The sequence below is a fragment of the Miniopterus natalensis genome, chromosome 1 (assembly GCF_054644295.1).
Source record: "Miniopterus natalensis isolate mMinNat1 chromosome 1, mMinNat1.hap1, whole genome shotgun sequence".
NCBI lineage: Eukaryota > Metazoa > Chordata > Mammalia > Chiroptera > Miniopteridae > Miniopterus > Miniopterus natalensis.
Genome location: NC_142081.1, coordinates 167,254,476 through 167,273,942, shown reverse-complemented (window position 1 = coordinate 167,273,942; position 19,467 = coordinate 167,254,476). Strand labels below are relative to the sequence as shown.

The 19,467-nt window shown below is 33.9% G+C and overlaps 1 protein-coding gene across 7 annotated transcripts in view; it reads left to right on the top strand.

Annotated features, from left to right (window-relative positions):
• Positions 1-19,467, top strand: part of ADGRL3 (adhesion G protein-coupled receptor L3) — a 697,726-nt gene that overhangs the window by 634,037 nt on the left and 44,222 nt on the right. For all 7 annotated transcript variants that reach the window (XM_087827196.1, XM_087827189.1, XM_087827185.1 and 4 more), the window contains 2 exons: positions 7,937-8,003; positions 9,609-9,700. In XM_087827196.1, coding sequence (XP_087683322.1) covers positions 7,937-8,003; positions 9,609-9,700 — 159 coding nt within the window. The remainder of the gene's footprint in view (positions 1-7,936; positions 8,004-9,608; positions 9,701-19,467) is intronic.

Below are 19,467 nucleotides of genomic sequence, written 5' to 3'. Positions count from 1 at the left end.
AGCTTTTGATGTCAGAACTTCACCCACTAGATGTTTACAATAAAAAGATAATGACACGTGTTGGTGAAGATGTGAAAAAATCAGAATCCTCATGTATTGCTGGTGGCAGTGTAAAATGGTGCAGCTAGTTAGATCTTCAAAAAGTTATAGTTATCACATGACCCAGCAATTCCACTCCTAAGAAAAATGAAAACATAGATTCATTCAAAAACTTGTACTGTGCCCACAGCAGCATTATTTATATTAGCCAAAAAGTAGAAACACCCAGTGTCCATCAATTGATAAAAAGTTAGACATAATGCGGTCTATCTGTATAATAGAATAGTATTTGGAAATGAAAATAAATAAAGAATTGATACATACTTGAATAAGCCTTCAATATATTGTGTTAATGAAAAAAAATTCAGTCACCAAAGGCTACACATTGTATTATCTCATTTGTATGAAATGGTTGCAAGGGACAGTGGCTGAAGATGGGTACAGGTTTCATTGTGGTGCTATGAAAATATTCTAGAATTAGACTATAATGATGATTTCACAGCTTTTAAATATAATGAAAACCTTTGAGTTATACACTTTAAAAATTGAACCTTGAACAACATGGGTTTCAACTGTGCAGGTCCACTTATAAGCAGGATTGTTTCAATAAATGTTGTAAATGTATTTTCATTATGATTTTCTTAGTAACATTTTTTAAATCTTTATTGTTGAGACCATTACAGATGTCCCCCTTTTAACCCCACTGTTCCCCTCCACCCCACATCCCCCCACCCCCAGGCCCTCCCCACACCAATGTCCATGCCCATGGGCCATGCCCATAAACATACAAGTTCCCTGATTAATTTCTCCCCTCCCCGCCTTCCTTCTGAGATCCCTCAGTTTGTTCCAAGCTTCTATGTTACTGGATCCACTTTTGTTCATCAGTTTATTTTGTTCATTATATTCCACATAAAAGCGAGATCATTTGGTATTGGTCTTTCTCTTACTGGCTCATTTCACTTAGCATAATACTCTCTAGTTCCCTCCATGCTGTGCCAAAGGCCAAAAGGTCCTTCCTCTTCACAGCTGCATAGTATTCCATGGTGTAAATGTGCCACAGCTTTTTCATCCACTCATCTACTGATGGGCACTTGGGCTGTTTTCAGATCTTAGCTATTGTGAATTGTGCTTCTATGAACATAGGGTTGCATAAATTCTTTGCGATTGGTGTTTGGGGTTCCTTAGGATATATTCCTAGCAGTGGGATCACTGGGTCAAATGGCAGTTCCATTTTTAATCTTTTGAGGAACCTCCATACTGTTTTCCATAGTGGCTGCACCAGTCTGCATGCCCACTAGCAGTGTACCAGGGTGCCCTTTTCTCCACACCCTCGCCAGCACTTGTAGTTCCTTGACTTGTTGATGGTAGACATTCTGACAGGTGTGAAGTGATATCTCATTGTGGGTTTAATTTGCCTCTCTCTGATGTTTAGCAACGTTGAGCATTTTTTCATATGTCTCTTAGCCATTTGTATGTTCTCTTTGGAGAAGTGGCTATTTAGGTCCATTGCCCATTTTTTAATTGGATTCTTTGTCTTCCTTTTGTTAAGTTGTATAAGTTCCTTATATATTTTGGATATTAACCCTTTATCCAATGTGTCATTGGCAAATATGTTCTCCGATACAGTGGGCCCCCTTTTCGTTTTGTTGATGGTTTCCTTTGCTGTGCAGAAGCTCTTTATTTAGATGCAGTCCCATTTGTTTATTTTCTCCTTAGTTTCTCTTGCCCTAGGAGATGTATCAGCAAACATATTGCTACGAGAGATGTCTGAGATTTTGCTGCCTGTTTTCCTCTAGGATTTTTATGGCTTCATGCCTTACATTTAAGTATTTTATCCATTTTGAATTTACTTTTGTGTATGGTGTAAGTTGGTGGTCTAGTTTCATTTTTTTGCATGAATCTGTACAGTTTTTCCAACACCACTTATTGAAGAGACTGTCTTTACTCCATTGCATGTTCTTGCCTCCTTTGTCAAATATTAATTGACTGTAATGGGTCAATTTCTGGGTTCTCTGTTCTGTTCCACTGATTTATATGTCTGTTCTTGTACCAGTACCAGGCTGTTTTGATTACAGTGGCTTTGTAGTATAACTTGATATCTGGCATTGTGATCCCTCCAACTGTGTTCTTTCTCAAGATCGCCATGGCTATGCGGGGTGTTTTTTGGTTCCAGATAAATTTTCTAAGTGTTTTTTCTAGATCTGTGAAATATGCTGTTGGTATTTTAATAGGGATTGCTCTTAGTAACATTTTTTTCTCTTACTTTATTGTAGGAATACAGCATATAATACATGTAACATAAAAAATATGTGTCAATCCACTGTTCGTGTTGTCAGTAAGGCTTCTGATGAAGAATAGGCTATTAGTAGCTAAGTCTTGGGGGAATCAAAAGTTACAGGTGGAATTTTGACTGTACAGGACTCAATACCCCAACCCCCACATTGTTCAAATCAACTGTATATGGCAATAAAACTGTTTAAAAATACTATTAATATAAAATAAAAATACTATTTTTTTTTACTAAATTATCGAGAGATGACCTTCTATTTAGAATGATCTAATATTTTTACATGAGATATGTTTTAACAGCCTGTGCTTTATGTACAGCAAATGCATTTCTCATCTACTCATTGAAAATTTATAATTGTCAACAAAACTAGTTTTTATTTATTTTATAACTTGTATCTCTCTTCTTTTTGAGAAACATATAGTAGCCCCAAGGACTTTTGAATCCAAGTAGACTAGCATAAAATTCAGGCTCAACTAATTATTAGCCATGTGGCTATGGGCAAGTCCACTAGTTTCCCTGAGATACAACTTCCTTATTTGTAATGTGGGGGTTACTATATAAGTACTTTGCAAGACTATTGCAAAATGTAAAACTATGTGTGTCTATGTATATATGAGTATATACATATGTATATGTGTGTGCATATATATGTATATGTAGTGTCTGGCATACATAAGTATTTATTAAATTGGAACTCTTATTATTGGTACTATTATTTGGCTGATACTAATGCAAAAATACAAATTTTATGTTTAGTAAAAATTTTTTTAATTAAATTTAAAATACATTGTACTTAAAGCATCTATTTATAAGAGTAGTGATTGCAATTCTTAAACTACTGCCTCCTATTAATTTAAGCAACATGGGACTATGGGAATGATTCCAGCATTTAGTCTTAATAAATTATAACAGTGCTATTCTCACCTCTGTAGTACACCATAAAACTATAGGATGTATTTTGCTGGAGAAATAATGAAACCCTTATTTTTTTTTAAAATAACATATTGAGGACATGAAGATAATGTAATCTACATTTGGTGTATGGGAGCTAGTTTTTAATTCTAAGATCCAAAACTGTAGCTGGACCCAAATGCTCATCTTAACTACCACTGATCACACTCTGTTCCTGATCACTCTGCCAATGTTTTTTCCAGTTCATGCACTTGTTCACAAAGTATTTCAAGATTATATGCTTGAGTATTCTGTGATGAAAATGTCATTTTAAAAATTCTTAACAGACGTATTATGCTAATAAGCTTAGAACTAAAGTAATTATGCTTGAAATATGTATCTGTCCCGTTTCCTCTCCTCTTCCTTCTTTCTTGCCCCAACTATCTTTATTCCCTCTTTTTTTCTCTCTCAATCTTGCCAGATATATGTAGTACAAATATAGAGATCTGCATCAATTACATGAAAAAGGTTATATAGTTTACAAAGTCTCATAAGCAAACTAATATAATTAAGCCTTATAAATTTCATTGTCTAATAGTAGCTAAAAATTGTTTACTGGCTACATTTGATACTCACCAAGGATAGTTCAGTCTGTGAGCAAACACCAGTGTTAATTTACATTACTTCAGAAAAACTGGGCATAGTCAAATGCCTTCTTTGGTAAGAGTGTTTTAAACAGGAAAGAAAATATAATGTCCCTACATTAAACATGCTAGCTTCGAGTAGTACTGCATTCTGGTACTGTTACTGATATCTGAAAGCACGGTAAAAAATATGTTTTGAGTGAGATATATATATGGTAATTGACCTAGCCGTTTTTCTAAATAGAGTCTTAAATAACTGATAATAATAATAAATGGTGAGGAGTAGTTTGCTAGTAGACAAGAATAAAACTTTACAAGTATGGTCTTCTTTTCTGTTTTGAGAAATTAATTTGGTTCACTATTGAATTTTTCTCCATTTTGAGTAAATGAAGGTGATATTTACAGGATTAGTAATTGACATTTTTATGGGACATTTATCCAGATATGGACATTTTTACCATTTAATTTGTAATGATGTTTCTTATATTTTGGAAGGGAATAATTCTGAAAAAGAATAATAATTTGTCCTTGCGGATTAGCTCTATTTCTTCAGTATGTTAAACAAACACAATTGTATTAATTCAGTAAGAATGCATCATATATATATATATATATATAACAATATATGCTTTTATAATTTGAAAAATGCTGCAAAAAATTTTTAATGATGTTTTTTAATTAGACAAATTTTTTTAAAAACTCAAGGTTTATGTATATGACAAGTGCTCCTTTGAATTCCGAAATATATCTGGTCTTACAAGATTTTTTTTAGTATTGCTTCAAATAAACAGGGCCTGTGGTCAGAATTCACTTGCTCTTTCAACTTCAAGTCATCTCATTTGGCATGTACTACTGTAAACCTAAATTATAGATTATACACATGACTGAATTTCATTTAAAAAAGAAACAGAGCTATCTTAAAAATTAAACAAGAATGGCCTATTGAAATTGATTATTTAACAAATTAAATTTTGCTTAGTGGATAAAGGCAGTTTTCAGATAAATCCTATTCTTTAATAGCAGGTATGTCTGACCATTCGCAAGCTGGACTTTATTGTGCTTTAGTGCAGTAACTTGTTCCTTTGGTATTTGTCTTACTACTCTGACCTGGTCTCGCCTTAACCAGTGGTTTTTGCATTGCATGCAAGTGACATTGAATGGCCTGGGCTTATGGAATACTATAAAGTGGGATATATGTGTCCAGGCATGTAATATACACCCTAGTCTAATGTGACATACATGTAATATACACCTCCTTCACCTTCAAGTCAGAGTGAATTGTTTTACCATCCACACAGGGAACTCGGGGAGGGAATCATACAAACTTTTAAGGTAGTTAATGGGAAAGAGAGGAAATACAGAAAGCTTTGAGAAAGCCAGCATGTGGCCAAAAACAACAGCAGGTGTGGCCATATGGCAATCAAATTAGAAAAGGGATCCTTGCCACACTGCCTTTCAGGAGACAGTAAAGCCCAGGCAGCTCTGGGAAGGATGATTTACTCAGTGCATTTTAAGTGTTTCTCATTGCCTCTCAGTGCTCAATTACGAAGGGAATTTAAATCTATAGTAGCAAATAGATGTTGAAGAATTTTCTTAGTAAAAATAATAAATTCTAAAGTGATTTCACTTCCACAATTAGAGATCACTATGCCAAAAGCACATTAGTTTCCCAATAAAGCATTTGCTTGCTAAGCTAAGGCTGTTTACAAAAAAGTAAAGCATTATAATGCTAAATTTTAATTATTTTATTGATTTACATTATTTTATTTTAAAAACAATTAGTGAGATTATTTATAATTTGAAATTCCCTACTTAGGCCAAGACACTGTTATAATGTAATTAAAAGTATTTTTTTAAGAAGTCCTTAAACTGCGGAATAACATTTTCAGAAGTTCTTGAAGCATTTTCCTTTAAAAATAATTTGCTGAATATGTGTTTTAGTTCTCAGATTAGGTCTCAAAAACTTGTTTGACCTACAAAACAACAGGGGCTATACAACTGACATTCATTCTTAAATATAGCATTAGTATTGTATCATGTTATAATTTCATCAGCTTTCTTGGTGTGTGTATACAGTGTGTGTTTTCTAATCTGGGAAAATGTCCGTGCTTTATGCTTTGTCCTTAACTGTTTTTACCTTGAGGAAAAATATGGCCTTTGTGGAGAACTTAGAGAGACCCGTAGACGTCCCCCCTGCTCTGGCTTCCCCCTGCCCATACCCACTGTTATTAGGGTGGTAACAAACTAGCCTCTGGTCAAAATGAAGACAGTGTTCGTATTTCAACCTTAAATTCTCTGGTTTGCGTCTGCTTAAATAAGCATCACACTTATTTTCCATGACCCAATTTTTTTTAACAACAGCACAAAAAAAGATAACCAATTACTCAAAGAAACTAATGGCTAATAGTTTAAGAATTGATTGTTTCCCTAATAGTATTTTTCCAATAGGATTATTATATCTATTTTGAATAAAGAGAAATTACCCATCTTTGTAAAAAACCATGAACTTGTAGTCAGTTTCTTAATGGAGTGTAAATGTTTTACTTCTATTAAAATTAGTTTGCATATAGAAGGAGGCCATATTTTGTTTTGAAATTGATTATTTTAGGGATTTTGGGTATTTTGCTTAAAAATCTAGCTTTGAAACTTTTATAAATTTAAAAGTTGCAGAAAAGACTTTAAAAAGACATGAACATAACTGCCTCTATCACTCAGATGTTAAAACTATTAGTATGTTGGCACATTGCTTTCAGGAGTTATTAAAATAAAACATATGGCTAAAGTCCCTTTGGTCCACTTCTATCTAATCTACTCTCACATGAGAGGCAACTACTAAACAAGTTTGGCGTTTTTCTCCCTTTCAATTAAAAATAATATTACATACATAAATGTATCTGTCAAAAATGTGAGTATTACTTTAAGTATGTACATATACATTTCAAAGGTTTTTGGTATAAATTAGTCATGTTACTTTTTCACTTAAATTTTTAATTGTGATCTTTCCTGTTGATACAAAGATCTACTTCCTCCCTTTTAAGTATTTTGTAACATTACATCATATAAATTGAAAGCATATTATATACCTATTTCTCTGTTGATGGACATTTATGAATTCCTTTCTTCATAGTTTTTCTAGTATTCCATTTATTCCTGAGATTTAAATAACTTTTATAAATGACGCAGTATATTTATATACTTCGGATTTGCAGCTTTAGACCACTTAGTGAATCACTCTGGAGTAGTTTCGACTGGAGATGTTTTACTTTTAAATTTTGCGTCAAATATAGCAAAATGGCAAATAATTCAAGATATGATTTTTAACATCAAATGTAATTTATTCAAAATTTACATTAATCTTTCTCATAACTAGTCACTTCCATTTTGTCTTCCTGTCATCCCAAAGAATGAAAATGTAATTTCCCAGGGGCTTTAAGAATTGGGGGAGTATTAAATGTAGCTGAAATTAAGTGATTAATAATTTACTTTTGGGTCATGAATCAACTTCATGGGATGCTAAGGATCATTTGCAACCCCAGAAGCACTGGCAGTAACAATGCACTTTTTAAGACTCAAGAACTCTCAAAGGTTGGCTGCCCAACCTAATTAAACTTCAATCTTCTGATACCAAATTTATTTCTTCTTTGTACAGAATTTCCTGAGATCTTCTTGACAGGAAAGTGTCACTTTGCCTGACAGCTGATGGACAGGTTATGTAGCACCATGATTGGAGAGACAAGGAAAGCTGAAAGCTACTCGGTTTAAAGGCTCTGTGTATGGCTCGCTTTCTTTTTCGTTTTTTTAAGGTTTCTGTGACAGACAAAAGGCCTTAGCAAATAGGCCTAGTTCCATTTTTTCCCCCCCCCCGCTTCCTCCAGGGATAATTATCTTACTCCATCAATAGTGCTGTCAGAAATTGGGCAAGTAATTCAGCATTTAAATGAACAAGCAATGTAATATTTCCTGTCTCCCAGTGGAATGCTTTGCAGCTCACATTCTCTGTCACTCGCTCACTCTTGATGTATGTCCCATACCCGGTCCTTGAATGCCTTCTCTCCCCTGTGTTTCATTGCAGATGTTGGCTCCGACTTGACACCTACTTCATTTGGAGTTTTATAGGACCAGCGACCTTGATAATTATGGTAAGAGCTCCTAATTAACTATGTGTTTTCCAGGTCAAGAAATAAAACTTGCACTATCCCTGCACTGGCTCTCTTTAATTTACATAGATGAATCTGGGGAAAGCCTGTACTTATTTGACCCTTTATAACTCAAGCAATTAGACACTCATTAGGGTCTACTTTTATATTTGTAAAATAATCAAAGCCAGTGGGAGAAGAAAACGTGCATTTGCAAGTTTGTGCACTGCTATGGCTCCTGAGGAGCCTGATCTAACATAATCCATTTGGTTTCATAGATTTTTGAATGGTGATGACTTTAACTTTGACCAACATTACATTTCCATTCTTTTCTTTCAGATAATTTGAATTATGAATGGAACCGGAAATTAGAAAAGTGGCAAAATATTTTACTGTTTCTTACGGTTTTGTTTTTTATATAAATCTTGAAAACTTTAAAATTTAAAACAATTTCATGTAAAAATGCCACATACAAGCTTTCTGGAGTCATACTTTATTTGTTTTTAGATGCGTAATATCTTGATTTCAAATATGAATCATTTATCCTCGTTTAGATATAATTGTTAGTATCATTTGCAAACTTAATAATTTTAAATACAAAGTTGTATCCATTTTGGGGGGGGGAATAGCTCTTGATTTTGCATAAAGTATAGGTCCACAACTCATTTTCTGAAATCTTTTGGGCAAGATATATTTTAAAATTTAGACATTTTTCAAACTTTATAAAGGTAATATGGTACTTGTACTGCATATTACATACCATCTCTAGTGGGGATAAGTAGTTGCCCCAAATCAAATACATCAGTCTATACTCAGTAGAGACTGGGCAGGACTCTGAAACCAAACAGTAATAATTTAGCAGAAAAAAATATCATAGGAAAAGTAAGATTGAATAGAATAAAGACATGAAGAGCCTTATGTCCATTCAAATCAGGTTCTCCCACCAAATGGGTTCTGTTCAGGTTAGGCTTTTTGGCTACCCAATTAATTTTTTTTTAACTTGCACTTTTCAGACTTTTTGAATTTGATAAAGGGTCGTAACCCTTTATTACCCAGAAGAGAACTTCTTAGAATTGGGGTTTAGATTGGATTTTCCTAGTCCCACCAATCCCAAATTCTGGAATATATAAACAGATTAGGTGATCAAGGGAAGGGCAATTTGACACATGGTTTTCCATACAATTTACATATATATGATATATGGAATTTAGACTGGAGCTTTTTGTTTTGTATTGTTTTAAAACATATGCCCTCTCTGGCTCCAATAATATATACCTTCATTGGAGGTTCCCTCTACCTTAATCCTAGTTTGTTTCAACATCAGAATTTAACCAGAATTTTATAATCCTTTTGATCTGGTGGTTCAAAAATAGATTGAATTTAGTATTTGTGTGTACTTGGCATAGCAGTGCTTTGTACCTCACTGGTATTCTAGTTCCCCTAACTGGCTTCTTGCCTTTGCTAAAAGACTAGGTAATCAGCTATGATCCAATTCCTTTAAAAGTGGAGTGAGAGCTAATTTCCCAGAACAACTCATCTGTTATTTTGAATAGACTTTCTTTTTTTCTACCCCAGTTATGCTACATAACAGTACCTTTTACATTCCAGCTTAATGTAATCTTCCTTGGGATTGCTTTATATAAAATGTTTCATCATACGGCCATTCTGAAACCTGAATCGGGCTGTCTTGATAATATCAAGTAAGTGATTTTTCTTTTTGTTTTTTCAGGCTGCCTTACTTTGGTACACTAAACTATCCTTACTTTTAATTGCATTGAAATCTTATGACAAAATGATAAAAATCGGTGCATTGTCTTTGCTGAATAAGGTCATTTATTGACTATTAAGGTCATTTGATCTGCCTGAAAATGAGCCTAATGAAGCTCTGTCTTCAGAGAAACTAACCCCCCAACTCTGATTTACAGCATGATAAGATTTTAATATATACATTTATTTATTTTATTCTGAAAGCAAATATGAAGTTTCTGGATCCAGGCAGATTATTAATTCTTAGAGCAATAAGCAGATCAGTTCTTAACATTCCATGTCCCCCTTCAGAGCAATGTGAAGAGAGGCAGATGGTGGCATCTGCAAGTACAGGAAGGGAGATTCTACACCACAGAGAAGAGCCCCCTAATTATTAATCTGTGCATTTATATAGGAGCTGTTATGCAGATGACCTCCTCTTCTCCTGAGAGAGGAAGAGAAACCTCAACTTCCTAATGTAAAATCCTTTGTAATATAAATATATGGCTTTAGGCTTAACCACCAACCCCTTTTTGAAATGTTAATTTTTTTACCTAAATCCCTCCAGATGTCTCTCACTATTCATTCAGTCACTCAGTCATTTTTTAACTTCTCAGGTTTGTCCTTTAACCCAAATTCCACTTGTCTATGTTCAGAAAAACCCTAGCAATAAGAAAATATTCACAGTACTTCGTTTATATACACAGAAAAAGAAGCCAATTTACATTTTCTGAAAAGATATTTCAGAAAATATCTGTATAACCAAAAATCTTACCTTGTTCCTTTAGAGTCTATGATAGTTGAGAGACTAACGTTGTGATGGACTTTAGTCATTAATATATAAGATATATTAAATTGCATTTGTAAATAATTTCCTATGTGTTAACTTGGTTAAATGTTTGTATTTAAATGAATGCACTTCCAGAAGTTTCCTGAGGTCACCTTTAATTTTCATGTGCTACTGACACTCCTTGAACTACCTCAGAGAGCATCAGTGTCACCCATTTTCCATCTCTCTGCATTGAGCACCTGACCATAGGTCCTTGCCCGTAGCAGATCCTCACTGAATGTTTATGGAATAAATGATCCTATTAAAGACTTTAGTGACAAAAGTGTATTGCCATTAAGTGGTTAATTTTGTTCAAGCAATAATCTGTCTAAATTAATTGAAAAGGATAGCTAAGTAATTAGAAAATAATAATATAAGAGAGTAAACTAGGAATTATCTACTGCAAGTAATAGTTTTTTGTAGGTTTTAATATTACTTAGTTGAGATAATAGTCATTATATTGTTGATTTATGTACAAGTAGACTATGCTTCTAAAATGTAGTGTTAGTTCCTTGGACTATTTGATTCTGATAAAACTGAATGTGGGTAAATAAAATAAAATATGTTTTCTTTATCATATCATACTTTTACTCTTTAGTATAAATTACATCTTTGTGTCTTTTATTCTGTAGTATAAAACAGTACGCAAGTACTACTTTACTTACCATTTGTTATGTTTTTAAAGTATTACCATAAAAAGTGAATAATACATTGATATTTATGTAATAGCTTTTAACAGATTAAAAATCAGAAAAAAGGTCATGTACTTAGCGCAGTCACATATTTTTAAAGATCAGTTTGTTCTCTCATCGTTCATATATATTTCTTTAGGTGGATCAAATCTTCATGATATTACTGTTTAGAAAAATAAACATACAAAAGGAAATAATTACATTTAGTGACCCTGATGCCATCAAGCTTTATGTTGCAGAGTAAAGCCTTAAATAAGAATACTTTGATTAGAATTCTGTCTAGCCCAGCCGGGTGTGGCTCAGCAATTGAGTGTTGACCTAGGCTTCAGGAGATCAGGGTTCGATTCCCAGTCAGGGCACATGCCCGGGTTGCGGGCTGCAGCTGACCAAGGACTCTCTCGTCATTGATGTTTCTATCTCTCTCCCTCTCCCTTCCTCTCTCCGAAACCAATAAAGATATATTTAAAAAAGAATTCTATCTAAACTGCTTCAAACTTTGTAGCTTTTGGAAAGTTTATTTAACCTTACTGAGCCTTCGTGCCCTATTTTAAATGGGCATAATAATGAAACATACGCAAACATCAAATGAGCAGACGGGTGTAAACACCCTTTGATGATGAGGTTTAAAAAGTTAATAAAGCAAAGAGAGAAATTGGTAGTTTGTTAGAAAGGGAATAGAAGGTGGTTCTAAGGTGGAAGAAACATGAACATGGGTGTGCTAATAGGAAAGAACCAAGAATGGAGTGGTCAGAAGTTGAAGAAAGGGAATCGTGCCAGTTGTGACCAGAGGAATTGTAGGGAGTGTGGACCAGAGCAGTGGTGGAGCAATTCCACATCATTGGATTTCATGAAGGACACGGTTGGTCCCAGAGTTACCAGAAGCAGGAAGGAGGACTCTTTTCCACTGAGACTGGATGAAATAAATAACAAGCGTGATGTAGTCATGTTGGTGGAACCAGGGGAGGGCAGTAAATTGAGGGGTTTCTGCCTATTCTCCTCTATGAAGTAGGAAAGATGGTCATCTGCAGGATATAGGAGACTATGGAAGAGAGAGAAAAAGAAAGAAAATATTTCCTAGAACTTTCCAGAATCTGAAGGACGTTTCCTTTTATTTAAAATATATTAACTATATAAGAAGTGCCTGTAAAGAAATTAGTGGGGCATAATTGATAAGGAAAGAAGAATTTAAGAAGAGTAATCATGATTTTGAATGTTAAGCAAAACAAAATCTGGCAAGTAAAGTGTTTTTTAAAACAATAAGCATTTGTGGGGTTTTTTGTTAATCCTCACTGGAGGATACTTTTTCCACTGATTTTTTTTTTAAAGCAAGTGGAAGGAAGGGAAGGGCGGGGGGGGAGAGAGAGAGAGAGAGAAATATTGATGTGAGAGAGACACATCTATTGGTTGCCTCCACATGCAACCCAGACACGTACCCTTGACCAGGAATCAAATCTGCAACCCTTCTGTGTGTGGGCTGGTGCTCTAACCACTGAGCAACTCTGGCCAGAGCAGATTTGTAAATGGTATGGGTGATGTGAGAGTATTTATTTTAAAGGTATAAACATCATTTATTTGGAAAGATTTTGTTTTTGTTTTTTTGAGTACATGGGAAAGGGCATAAAAGTTAATATTGTTTACTAGGTTTTGTTTTTTGTAATTTTATAGAATGGTGAGTAAGACAGACCGCTTTGTTTAGTTTATTAAGAGGAAAGAGTACCACCTAAGGTCTTCTACAAGTTGTTGTCTTTCTAAAATAATTACTTCAGTTACCAAATCTTTGTTGCTTTTATTATACATGTTCTTTCACACCTAGATATGTCCTTTACTTAAAATGTGTTTGCTTCTCACAGATTCACTGCCACTGTTTCCATTTAGGCACCATCAACTTCTACAGAGCCAGTGCAGTGGTCTCTTGACTTCTTTCCCCATATCGATCCTTGCCCCTGCCTTGATAAACTAGAGTGATCTCTTGAATAGTTTAAGTCTGACCATGCAACTCTCTTGGGCAAAACTCTTCAGTGGCTTCCTGTTACTCTTATAGGAAAGTCCAGACCCCCTACCATGGCCCATTAAGCATCGCTGATCTGGTGGCTTGCTTTCTTCAGCTGCTTTTTCAGCCATGTGTCCCTCTGGCCATTCTAGATGTGCCCTCTTTTGCTTCAGGTTATATCCCTGCTGTTTCTACTGATGCTCTCTTCCCTAACACTATGCCTGGCTGACTTCAATTTACCTTAATTTAATTATTATTTTAAAAAATAATTGAATTATGTTTTAATTCCAAATTTACTTCACTGTCATCGTAATAAACACATTTGATGTTAAGTATAGAACATTCATTTGGCTTGCTCATTACTATACTAATGCTATACTCTGGAAAAAATAATAAACAAATTGAGTGAATTACGTAATATGATTAAAGAGGAAATGAGGTATACCAGTTTTCAAATTTCACTAAAAAAGTAATTAAAATTGCACAATACATTTCTATTTGCTCTTTGTTTACTTGCCCTTTGTCTCTTTTTCATTGAAATAGGTAATTATATTTGGAGGGATAAAGTAATTCTAGTCATAAGAATTTTTTGGTTGAATTTATCACGTTAAAATTGGAGATTATAGTAATTATAGCAAAAATCTAACTTAATTTTTAAAATATGTATATAAATGTGACTAAAACAATGACTGACTTGTTACCAGCACAAAATTAACTTATGGTATCACTAAAGTGTTATGATATATAAAATTTTAATTCTTGAGCATTTAGGGCACTCTTGAAATTTACCTTCAAAATAAAAACTGACATTTCTGTAGTTATCAATTACACCTACTTTTTGGAAAATGTATCTGATAATATCACAAATACTTTGAAGGATAAAAAGTAATAATAAAGGCTTTTAGGGGTAAGAAAGAAAATTGGTGCTTCTATGGAGGGACAAAGAAGACTTTCCTTTTCTATGTCTCTCCCTGTGCTTCATCCCATGGACTAACTTCTATATCAAGACTTCTGATTTTGGCCTAGTCATTTTTTAAAAAATATGTTTTTATTGATTTCAGAGGGAGGACAGGAGAGGGAGAGAGAGAGAGAGAAACATCAGTGATGAGTGAGAATCATGCCCCCTACTTGAGATCCAGCCCACAACCTGCGTATGTGCCTTGACTGGGAATCAAACTATGACCTCCTGGTTCAGGGGTCAGTGTTCAACCACTGAGCCACTCCAGCCAGACCTAGTCATGTTTTTTGATTTCTGGTCTCTCCCCTTAACTTAGGTTTTACTTGAGTGATGGGTCAACAAACACGTTGTCAGATAGCTTAAAGAAACACCTTCCACTTCTTTTCTTCCCTCGGCTTTAATTGGTAAAGGAAGACATTAGAGAGGAGGAACAACTTTAGTTACTGGGTTTGAACTTCTGTTCAGTCTTATAATGACTATATGACCTTGCAAATTACATCATAGCTCTCAGTCTCAGTATCTCTGTCAATTGGGAGTAATTGTATTTATGTTAGAGTTCTGTGGTAATTAAATATGATCATATAGGTAAAGCATACAACTTGGAATTAAGTACCCATACAGGGTGGTTTTATTATTTTTAACCACTCTATGTGGAAATATATTGCTGCCTTTATTTCTCTGTGCTTTTCATTATGAAATTTGCTCAACTTATCAAAATCCCATTAAAATTTGACTGGCTATGTTTACTCTATGGTATTAAGAATTTGCATCACATGATTCTTTTTTTTTTACTAAAATGTCCATGAGTTCTCTCTCTTTTTTTTCTTTTCTTCTCAGTCCCCCCCGCCCAACCCCCGAAGCTGAGCCTATAATCATTTCTGCTGTCCAAATTCATTACTTACTATTTTCTCACCATCAATTACCATCTTGGTCAATAGAGTCCTACCCAGGTCCCCTAGATGAGCAACAACACTTTTTACACTCTGCTTTAGATGCATATGAGTTATCCCCAAATTCTAAAAAAATATCAGGATACATAGATCTTAATAAGAATCATAGCTCTGGCTATATCCCAATTCATTAAATGAACTAAAGCACTGTATAACTAAAAGTAATAAATGATGAGCACATTGGCAAATTAAGGACAAAAGCTACTCAAGTGGACTAAAAAACTTTACTTTCTCTGGGTGTATATCAGTTTCCCCTGATTCCAAGGGAATATCTCATTTAAGTGAAAACAACAAAAAGGTCACGTTTCAGACTTTAATTTTTCTCATTCTCCTATATTCTAGGAGTGATTTCTAACAGAAGCGTTATTTTGTTGTAAAATATTTTTTCTTTACCTCATATTAAAATTGGTGAAAGCATGTAAGTTATAGTTACTTTACATAAAAGACTAGGTATTAAATCATTGGATTAATAATTAAAAAGTGCAGACAGTATAGGGGAAGGTTAGGTGTCTTGAGCTGCTCAATCGACACTTGGAAGTTTTCTAATCTAATTTCTCTTGGCTGAGTCCCAGTTGTTGGTGTTTTTTTTTTACCACATATAATTATGTATTTTTAAAAGGTCTGTCATCAAAGGCCCTGGCACTTTTATAAATGTGCTATTTGAGTATGCATTCTAGAATAATGTGGAAAGTTAATATTCTAAATCAGATACTTTAATGTGCTAACACAAAACCCCACTCAATTCTGGAATTGAGAATGACAGTCTAAGGTTATAATTTTAAACTTTCTAATTATGCCATTAAGTAAACAAGCTATGAGTGTAAAAAGCAAAAATTTATCAGCACAAGACTTGACATTAATGGATATTAATACAGTACGTGTACCAAGATGTAAGTAAAATAATGGCACATTTCCTCTGTAATAGTCATTGTCAGTACAGTTCTCTGATTTTTCTGCCATCTTTGAATTTATCGTACCTTGTTCAATTAGCTGTAGAAAAGTGTCTAAAATTGTCACATCTCTCATTCAGTAACTTTCATAATGCAATATAATGAAACAGCAAATATGCAACAACTCTGTTAATACTCTCAGGACCTCTTCTAGTAAAATTATTATGCCCACTTGTTTCTACTAGATTTTCTTTTCTTTTTTAAAATTTATTTTTATTGTTGAAAGTATTACAGATGTCCCCCCATTTTTCCCCCCATTGATCCCCTCCAGCCCTCGTTCACCCCACCCCCTGGCCTTCCCCATACTATTGTCTGTGTCCATGGGTTATGCATTTAAGCATATAAGTTCTTTGATTAATCTCTCCCCACCCACTCCCCCACCCCCACTTTCCCTCTGAGATCCCTCAGCCTGTTCCATGCTTCTGTTTCTCTGGATCTATTTTGTTCATCAGTTTATTTTGTTCATTATATGCCATATATGAGTGAGATCATGTGATATTTGTCTTTCTCTGCCTGGCTTATTTAGCTTAGCATAATACTCTCCAGTTCTATCCATGCTGTGCCAAAGGATAAAAGATCCTTCTTTTTTACAGCTGTATAGTGTTCCATGGTGTGAATGTGCCACAGCTTTTTCATCCACTCATCTACTGATGGGCACTTGGGCTGTTTCCAGATCTTAGCTATTGTAAACTGTGCTGCTGTGAACATAGGGGTGCGTAAGTTCTTTCTGATCAGTGTTTCAGGATTCTTAGGATACATTCCTAAAGTGGGATTACTGGGTCAAATGGCAGTTCCATATTTAATTATTTTTTTATTTTCTCTGTTTTACATGTTTTCATTTTTTCTGCTAGCTTTCCTGTACTTTTTTTCTTTTATTTGCTGTTAAATTATTTGAATGCTTTGCCATTGCATATGTCTTCTCCAAGAGTGTCATGTTTCTGTCATCTTTTTCTTTGTTAAAGGAAAATATATGAATTTAAATCATCAACATTTCCTTCTATGGTATATGTTTTGAGGTCTTTTAACAGAAACCCTTTTAAAACAGGAGTAGAGAGTATATATTTTCCTTTCTTTCTCACACTTTCTTTTATTTGTCTTAGCATTTTACAATTCACATTAAGATCTTAATCTCTTTCGAAGGTATTTTGTTTTCTTTATATAATGAGCCCAATTTACAACATCATTTGCTAAATAATCCACCTTTTTCCTCCAGAATTATGCTGCCATACTATCCTCTATCAAATCTGTTTCTGCACACTCTCTTCTGTTCCAAAGGACATACACTTTATTCCCCTACTATTACAACATTTTTTACCAGAACATGTTTAATATCTGGTATAATCAGTCCTTCCACTTTGATTGTCTCTTTCAAAATTGCATTATACTCATGGACTTTTACTATTCTTTCACATATACTTCAGAATTAGTTGTTAAAGTTCTTCCAATATATTTCTTACCATTCTGGGATAAATCTTAATTAATCTTGATGTTTATGCACCATTATATTTTGCTACTTAGCAGCTTATATAGGATTTTTATTAAGTTCTTAAGTAAAATATTCTTATATTTTTGTTTTCAATTTCTTAAGCTGTACTTACTGGTAAGTTATAATAGTCCCCTAAATTGTTTTTCTTCTTTTCTGTTTAGTCGTAACCTATATGAGAAAAGGATTATTGGTTACTTGAATATTAGAAAGCATACTGCGAAATGTTTTGAGGCTGGAGACTTTTTTGGGGATGTAGCAGCAGATGGATATGTATGTATATTTTAGTATTGATTTCTAATTTAATTTCATTCATCAGACAATACATTCTGATTGATGATGATTCTTAGTACTTTATTGAGGCTACCCTTTGGCCTAAATTGTGATTGAGTTAAGATTTGTTATTTTGCTATTTAAAGCTTTTTATATATCAACAAAATTGAATTTATTTATTATATTGATTAAATTTTCTATAACATTTCTTAATTTTTCTCATTGACATCATTTTAAGATATTATATTTAAATTCATAGTAACAAATTTAATTAGGAACAACAATATCTCACAGGGCTTCTGTTTTAAAAAGCAGGCTTGAAATAGAGATCTTGGGTCATTAATGAGGTTAGTTACTGTCCAAGTAACTAGCTTTTGTGCATTATGCAGGGTGACTTCTTTACAGTGGACTTTCACTCTTCATCAGAAAGATAGAGTCAAGAATTCAAAGTTCTCTTCAATAGCTGATACTAATTGATAACCTAGGGGCTATAGACTAATTTTTCCTTGGTTCCATTCAACTCTAAAAAGATGCTAGTGAGATTACTTTATTCATTGTGGAGGTGAGTAAACTAAGACTTGTGAAGAATAAGCTATTATCCAAAATTAAATAAAACCTGGCTGCTTCCGATTGTGTTTCAAGGTCTCCCTTGGTTCTATTTATTGGAATCTTTACTAAGTACAGACGTGTTTTAAATACTGTCATGCTCTTTTATGTTTTAGTTATTCTTACAAGCAGTTTATAATAAGGTGTTTATTCACAGATGGGGTATGATGAATGTTTCTGTTGCAAGTTGTTGAAACTAGAGGTGGTGATACCATATGGTATGGGAAAGAGTGTAACAGGAATGCAACCTGTTGAAACACGTTTGGTAAAAATATGAAAAAGTTTTTAATTTCCTGACTTATTTTTCTTAACGTAAAAGTTTGTGCACCTTCTAAGTTAAAAAAGGAATGTAATATATTATTTAATGTACATCAACTCCCTGCATTCAAATGACCCCGTTTTATCAGCCTGGTAGTCATATGTTCTGAAGAGTCAGGGAATTCTAAGACTCGATGTAAGTCTAAAAAGTATTAGCCTGCTGATAGTGAGCTAGGAATCATTGTGGTTCTAATTATAAGTACCAATAAATAAAAAATGTCAACTTGTTACTAATATTTTATGGATGTTTAAATGTTACTGACTAAAGCCACAGTTTTCTTTGATCATAAGATAAAATTTTTTAAAAGAAATACAACTTCCTCTTTTTATAGATATATTGTCAATTCATCTTTTTTTAAAATATGTTTTTATTGATTTCAGAAAGAGGAAGGGAGAGGGAGAGAGAGAGAGAAACATCAAAGATGAGAGTCACTGATCGGCTGCCTCCTGAATGCCCCCTACTGGGGATGGAGCCCACAAACTGGGGCATGTGCCCTAACCAGGAATTGAACAGGGATCTCCTGGATCCTAGGTCAGTGCTCAACCACTGAACCATGCCGGCCAGGCTATTATTTCACCTTTTTATAAAAGGTTTTAAACTTTTAAAAAATCATAAGAAAAAGTATGAATGAAGTTCAACTTTAGAACATACGTCTCTTAATGAATTTTAAT